An 8,197-nucleotide genomic window follows, 5' to 3' on the forward strand; every position below is an offset into this window, starting at 1 on the left:
AAATAGATTACCAAAATGGGAAGTGCTTAATGTAACTAAATTAACCATAGCTGATATTTCGAGCCTGATAAAAATTTAGAGGGGAAGCTATAAAACATTATGATGTAAATTAATGAATGTGTCAGTCATTTGATATTGCTGAGTTGGTAACCTAATTGTTTGAGGGGGAAAAAAAAAGAAAATTTTTATTTTTCTGGCTGTAAGTGTACAAAAGCCATCCTAGGAGGATTTGCCTGTGTATTTGAGACACAAATGTTCTACCTGGTCTTCTACAGGAAACTTTATCTCCGCCATATTTTAAAGTACAAATTTTGAAAAGGAGAGTAAAGTAATTTAGAATTTGACCTGTCAAGAATAAATAGAAATTCTAAGTATCTTTTCTGTAAACATTGATAAAAAGAGTTTAGTCATCTTAGACAGGTGACCTTGATTTGTTCCATCTGCCCAATTTGAATGCAATCTCTTTTGTAACTGATGGGTTTTACATTTTTGTACATGACTCAAGGCTGAAATTTTGAGACGGGAGTAATGAGGTCTTTGGTTTGGTTTGGTTTGGTTTAGTCACTAAGTCATGTCCGACTCTTGTGACCCCATTGGCTGTAGCCTGCTAGGCTCCTCTGCCCATGGGATTCTCCAGGCAAGAATACTGGAGTGGGTTGCCATTTCCTTCTCCAGGCAATCTTCCTAACCCAGAAATCGAATCCAGGTCTCCTGTGTTGCAGACAGATTCTTTACTGACTGAGCTATAGGGTAGATAATGAGGTCTTTATTTGTACTTATCTGTATATGCATTATAGAAGTGAGGTATTGCCAAAATTAATAAAACAGCTCTATTTAATTGGGTTTAAAGTTAAATCCTTATATTACGTATACTCATAAATGTAAAGAAAACCAGCCAAAATTAATTTCAGGTTCATGAGATCTGGGAAATACTCAGTACTGAACTGATATTGATATTAAAGCCAGCTTAAGATTGGTAGTTTGATTAACATTTTTACATAATATCAATGTTAAGTGTGCAGTCCATTGTTCCATGTCTGGTTCTAACTGTTGCTTCTTGACCTGCATACAGGTTTCTCAGGAGGCAGATAAAGTGGTCTGGTATTCCCATCTCTTTAAGAATTTTCCACAGTTCATTGTGATCCACACAGTCAAAGGCTTTAGCATAGACTAGTCCCATCACTTCATGGCAAATAGATGGGGAAACAATGGAAACAGTGACAGACTTTATTTGCTTGCGCTCCAAAATCACTGCAGATAGTGACTGCAGCCACAAAATTAAAAGATGCTTGCTCTTTGGAAGAAAACTATGACAAATCTAGACAGTGTATAAAAAAGCAGAGACATTACTTTGCTGATAAAGGTCTGTCTAGTCAAAGCTATGGCTTTTTCAGTAGTCTTGTGTGCATGTTAGAGTTGGACCATAAAGAAGGCTGAACACCAAAGAATTGATGCTTTTGAGCTGTGGTGTTGGAGAAGACTCTTGAGAATCCCTCAGACTGCAAGGAGATCCAACCAGTCAATCCTGAAGGAAATCAGTCCTAAATATTCATTGGAAGGACAGATGCTGAAGCTGAAGCTCCAATACTTTGGCCACCTGATGCGAAGAACTGACGCCTTAGAAAAGTCCCTGATGCTGGGCAAGATTGAAGGCAGGAGGAGAAGGGGACAAAAGAGGATAATATGGTTGGATGGCATCACTGACTCAACGGACATGAGTTTGAGCAAGATCTGGGAGATGGTGAAGGACAAGGAAGCCTGGCATAGGTCCATGGGGTTGAAAAGAGTGGGACACGATTGAGCAACTGAACATCAATAATGTTAAGTGTAATACTTCTGCTGTATCTAGGTTTACTGAAGGTCAAATTTGTTACTCCTGTTGCAAATTTGTCATCCAGAAAAGTAACTTCATGTGAAATAAGCATGTAAGGATAGCAAAATGTATGTTTTCAATAAAAGAAGGTGTGAGGAATAAGAGAAATACTGAAAAAAGAATTGTGCATGATCTGGATTTTCTAAGATTGGATTAAATTTAGATGGGCAGATGGATTTTGTTGGGACAGAGCTGGGGCAAAACTGAATTTGGTTTCTCCAAAGTTCTTTTGAAATGCTGTTTTTGATAAGAGACTATGTTAATTTAAGTTGTCTGTATTTGCTTTTGAGAGCTCTTCTAACTTTGGTTAAAAAGTAAGTATTTTTCATAGTGACTTATGATCTTGTTTAACCAAGTTTTTGAAGACTTTTTGACAAACTTCCCAAATGTCGAATTTTAATCAAAGTTCTTTTGATTTTCAGTTAACTTTGGGATGCGTTAGAGAGCTCCTAAGGTATCTCAAAGAAATACATTTAACTAGGATTATTGGGTGTGTTAATTTAAATGTAATCATTCATAATTCTGGTTATTGCAACCAAGTTTCTTTTATAGATTATACTGTAATCAGGTATTTAGCTCTATCTTTTAAGTTTTTTGTGGTTTATAGATGCTATTTTTGTACTCTGATGCTGTTACAAAAAGTGCTTCATCATCAAGAAGATTCATAAGAAGGCTAAGGAAACAGTTGTAACAGTTGCATATCAAGATGGCTATGAAAGGATTCCAGCCCACACAGACTTAAAACAAGTAGCTGTCTTGCCCGGGGATCCCTAGATCAGTCATCCAGAGATTTTTACTCCCTGACCAGTAGGATTGATGTACTCGTCAGACTTGAAGTAGTTAAAGAAGATAGACTGTTAACCCTCTGCTTCCCACAAGAATATGGGAGTAAAATTTCTGACAGGGGGATGAAAGACGAGGGAAGGGGGCAGGGTACAACCTTTAAAAGCATGACATTGAGGAAATTAACTAGTTAGAACTAACTAGGTCCAAGATGGTGGAAGATTCAACGTCCAGTAGACTCTGAGCCTCACTATACGCTCACTGTAACACATCAGCTAAATGATACGCTCACTAACACTACAACAGTTTCTAGGCTGACCATAAAAGCTCACAAAGTGTGCAGTGGCCCAATTCCTGGAAATTCCTGCCTCTTCCCCCAAATAGTTGGAATAATCCTCCAACTCAGCCTATAAAAATTAATCACTCCAAATTTTGGGGTCTTTTTCTTCTGAGACGGCCCACTCTCTGTCTGGGAAGTTTATTTCTCCCAAGGCCATTTTCACCTTTTGCGATGGAATGTGTATCTTTTTAAATAAATCCACTTCTTACCTATCACTTTGTGTTTCACTGAATTCTTTCTGCAATGAGACATTAAAGAACCCGAGCTTCAGTAAGTCCTGAGACCAGGTGTGTGATTTCAACACACACAGTGGGTTGAAGTCCCAGTCTCGGTTTTGGCTGGCTTCAAGTCCTGGCCGGTGGGTTCAAGTTGCATCTGAGGTGCACAGTTTCAATATGTGTAAGGAGTGATAATTTGGCCTCTAATTCCAATATTCATTCTTTTTAAAAGTTCATATCTTATTGCATTACCTCAAAATTCCAGGAAATATTAAATAATACTGGATTATAACAGGAAACTTTCCTTTGTTTCTAACTTTCTAAAGGAATGCCTTTAGTGTTTTAGCATAAACGTTAGTACTTGGAGTCATCAAACATTTCTTGAGTGCGTTCTAAGAGTTAGGTTCTGTGCTAGTGTCGAGGGTGTAAGGTGAGAATGACATAAGATCTGACCTCCAAGAACTTAAAATTGGTTTGGCTCAGACAGTAAAGAATCTGTCTGCAGTGCAGGAGACCTGGGTTTGACTCCTGGGTTGGGAGGATCCCCTAGAAGAGGGCATAGCAACTCCAGTATTCTTGCCTGGAGAATCCCCATGGATGGAGGAGCCTGGCAGGCTACAGTTCAAGGGGTCAGAGTCCGACAGGACAATGTCAAACACTTGGTCCAGCCATTTTGTCACTAAGAGCAGAGGCAGCCTCATTTTGGATTTGTGAATAGGATTGGGTGACATGACATGTATTTCCTAGGACTCTTTATTTATTAATTTATTTATTTCTGGCTGCACTGGGTCTTCGTCGCTGCCAGTGGGTTTTCTCCAGGTTCGACAAGCAGGGGCTACTCTCCGTTGAGCACACAGGCTTCTCACTGTGGTGGCTTCTCTTTCTGCAGAGCACAGGTTTGAGGCACGCAGGCTCCGGTAGTTATAGCACGTGGGCTCAGTAGTTGTGGCACAAGGGCTCCAGAGCACAGGCTCAGTAGCTGTGATACATGGGCCTAGTTGCTCTGCAGCATGTGGGATCTCCCCTCACCAGGGATGGAACCCAGGCCTCCTGCATTAGTAGGCATATTCGTAACCACTGGACCACCAGTGAAATCCTCCCAGGGCTCTTTTGAGATAATCATGGAGTTCATCTCTAGGATGATTATTTGAGATCAAACTTAGCTATTTGCAATGTATTATTGCTTCCCTTGAGAGTCCCTTGGACTGCAAGGAGATCCAACCAGTCCATTCTGAAGGATATCAGCCCTGGGATTTCTTTGGAAGGAATGATGCTAAAGCTGAAACTCCAGTACTTTGGCTACCTCATTCGAGGAGTTGACTCATTGGAAAAGACTCTGATGCTGGGAGGGATTGGGGGCAGGAAGAGAAAGGGACGACAGAGGATGAGATGGCTGGATGGCATCACTGACTCGTTGGACATGAGTCTGAGTGGGCTCTGGGAGTTGGTGATGGACAGGGAGGTGGCACCCCATTCCAGTACTCTTGCCTGGAAAATCCCATGGACAGAGGAGCCTGGTGGGCTGCAGTCCATGGGGTTGCGACTGAGTGACTTTACTTTCACTTTTCGCTTTCATGCATTGGAGAGGGAAATGGCGACCCACTCCGGTGTTCTTGCCTGGAGAATCCCGGGGACGGCAGAGCCTGGTGGGCTGCCGTCTATGGGGTTGCTCAGAGTCAGACACGACTGAAGCGACTTAGTAGCAGCACCAGCAGGGAGGCCTGGTGTGCTGCGATTCATGGGGTCGCAAAGATTCAGACACGACTGAGCGACTGAACTGATTGTAGGCTTCTAGAAACATTCCTTATCCTTTGGGCAGCTAACAGCCAATGCCCTTTATGATGCTTTTTCCTCTGAAATGGCCTTGATAGGCATAGTCACACACTGTCTTTCTGGATCATTCCATTTCCCAGGAGGAAGTATCTATGGAGGTAAAACGTCTTTATTTTTGGCTCTGCTGGCTCTTTGCTGCTTTGTGGGGGCTTCCTCTAGTCGCGGCGAGCAGGGCGACTCTTTGTTTCGGGGTGCTGGCTTCTCACTGTGGTGCCTTCTGTTGTGGTGAAGCACAGGTTCTGGGCACACAGGCTTCAGGCAGTTGTGGTGCATGCGTTCAGTTGCTCTACAGTTTGTGGCATCTTTTCAGACTAAGGATCAAACCCATGTTCCCTGCATCACAGATGGATTTTTACCCACTGCTCCACCAGAGAAGTCACGGTAAGATGTCTTTGGAAAGAAGGCAATTCTGAGGGCAGAAAAGTCTGGAAGTTGAGATTTTGAACTCTCAGATACTGGTGGCTCAGATGGTAAAGAGTCTGCCTACAATGCAGGAGACCCAGGTTCGATCCCTGGGTCGGGAAGATCCCCTGGAGAAGAAAATGGCAATCCACTCCAGTACTCTTGCCTGGAAAATCCCATGGATGGAGGAGCCTGGTAGGCTACAGTCCATGGGGTCGCAGAGTTGGACACGACTAAGAGACTGCACTTCAGTTCTTCTTGTACTTTGTACTAACAATCCTTAATTGAGGAAACAGTAGAGTTGTGCATCTTCCCAAGGAAATTCTTTTCATATGTGTTGCTCCAAAAACAGATCAAGTAACCTCAGGCATGGGGGTGGGGATGGGTGAAACGGGATCACTTGCAGTCCTGGGCATTGATGGCCGCTGAAATCCCTCCCCTTCCTCTCCTCTCTTACCCCTCTAACAGACTCAGATATTACTGAGTATCCACATAGGCAGCCCTGGTAGCTGGAGGGAAGCTGACCTCTCTCCTAGCTCCAGCCTGGAGCCCATCAGGACATTCCCCACAATTTGCCAGTAACTGGCTTAAGACTGTCCTGCAACCCGGGAGAGGTCCAGAAAACCATGTCTGCTCAGTATGTGGAGAGTGACGCCTTCTCCCCTCTGGAGCATGATGTGAGCACTTGTCCTGGGATGGTTCTAGCCATGTTATCACAAGGAACAGAGCCAGCCTCGGGATCGCGCTGTCCTCAGAGAGCTGAGCACCGGAAGGAAGGGGAAACCGAGGTCTGAGTTGGGTGTCCAGTTGCCTGGGGGCCCACTTCTCTGGCCTTGCAGACGAGCCATCTTCCTTTCCATCTGATCAGATGAGGCATGTTTTCTGCCTCGTGCAATGAGCCACATACACTGGAAATGCCATTCTACCTGGCATGCTATGCTCAGAAACTGCATAGTCTTGAGATCCTCCAACCTCTGCACACCGCTGCTCTGGGAACAAGCTCCACGGGGCCCTGAGCAGGAGCACATCTTGCTCACTTCACGCCCCAGAGCTGAGCAAGCAGGCAACTCACAGTGGCTGCAGAGCCAAAGAGAAGGTTCTGAAGAGGAAATACTACATAGCTGCCTCAAATTCTTATCATCTCCTCCTTCCCTTTCTCTCTGTTTAGAGAGATGGCAGTAGTGACTCATAAGACAAAAAGGTAAAAAGCCCAGCCTCTTGGCAGGAAGCGTCTTGTAGGTGCTGATGCTGGTGCAGGTATAGCCCGTGTCAATGTCCCAGTGTGCAGCCTGCATGTCACCCAGCTGTTTCCTTCATGGAATCTAAAAGAACCTGCCATGAAGAAGTGTCCCAGAGTACTCAGAACATGTTCTGTTAGTGCAGCAAAGAGCAGGACCCTACAGGGTCTTCCTGGGATGGACCCCTCCCCATATCCTCTGCTGTAGCTCCTCTCTGAAGTACTTAGATAATAGTATCTGATGCATATTTCCTGAGTTTTTCAGATGCTGGAACCACCACCAGATGGAAGAAATGAACTGCTTGATGACCATGAGCCTCCAGACTTTCTGGCACCTAAGGACTGATCACCATCAACCAATTAGGGAATTGTCACAGCTGATCACAGACCCTGGGATGCCCCTTCCTCATGTGGCCTTTAAACACGTTTTGTGGAAATCCTTAGGGGTGTTCATGGTATTTTTGAGCACAAGCCACCTGATCTCTTTGCTTGGTCTGGCAGTAAACATTTCTCTGCTCCAAACTCCAACATTTTGGTTTGTTTGGCCTGCCTGCGTATTGGGCACATGAACAGGTCTTTAGTAACATTAGGTAACATATTAATAACATCACACAAAAGTGGCAACTGGACTTATCTCTTTGCAAAGTGAAGGCTGTTTATTGCTTATTATGATTTTAACAGGCAAGAACCTACATATGAATTATAACACCTACAGGTGATCTTTACCAAATGCCTGCATAGAAATGAATGTTGGAAGGAATTCTGTGTGTGTCTGCTATCCCAGAATTCTCAATTTCCCTTTCCTGGTGAAGCAGAGATCCAACCCTCCTAGCAGTGGGACTGACAGACAGACAGTGAGGATCTCCGCCAAAGCCGCGTGCGTGCCCGTCACCTCCCCCCACCCCATCCACACTACCCCCCGGGGTTCACTGTGCTCATACATGTTTACACTCAGGGAAAGCAAAGGGCACACATACTGAAGCAAACCAAACAGACCACATTTTCTTTAATAAAATGAGATGAAAAAATAAATATAAACACACCTTTTCAAGTGTCACCCTTCTTTAAATTTTTATATAAGATAAAGCTCTTATTTTTCTTTTCAGTATACTCTACTTAAAATTTTTAAAAAATAAACTTTCTTTTTTCGGTACCTTTCATTTCCTGTGTCAGCCTCGGAAATATATAAAATATACCTCACTAGAACTCTGTGCAAATAATAAACATAAATAATATTAACATCTTTCAAAAAAAAAAAAAAGAGCATTTCAAGGTTTTCCCTCTGCATTGCCAGCCGCGCTTCTTGGAAGGGGATCCTAGAAGCAGTCTGTGGTCTGCCCGCTCAAGTCACACAGGTCCTGGTCGGGCGGCGCGGAGCCGGGCAGGAAGTCACTGTCACGCTTGTCCATGGGCAGACCGCTCCGGGAGAACTGCAGGACGCTGCCCAGCCCACTGACCAGAGACAGCGAGGACATCCAGTTGAGGGAGCTGAGGCCGGGCACGCTGAAGAC

General features: G+C 44.0%; 1 protein-coding gene across 1 annotated transcript in view; it reads right to left on the reverse strand.

The window, feature by feature from the left end:
• Window positions 1-7,321: 7,321 nt before the first annotated feature.
• Window positions 7,322-8,197, reverse strand: part of ATP10A (ATPase, class V, type 10A) — a gene marked incomplete at its 5' end in the record, with an annotated part of 181,888 nt that continues 181,012 nt past the window's right edge. The window contains one exon of the mRNA XM_010845848.1: window positions 7,322-8,197. Coding sequence (XP_010844150.1) covers window positions 8,003-8,197 — 195 coding nt within the window.

This window comes from Bison bison, unplaced genomic scaffold (assembly GCF_000754665.1).
Source record: "Bison bison bison isolate TAMUID 2011002044 unplaced genomic scaffold, Bison_UMD1.0 scf7180017864224, whole genome shotgun sequence".
Taxonomy (NCBI): Eukaryota; Metazoa; Chordata; class Mammalia; order Artiodactyla; family Bovidae; genus Bison; species Bison bison.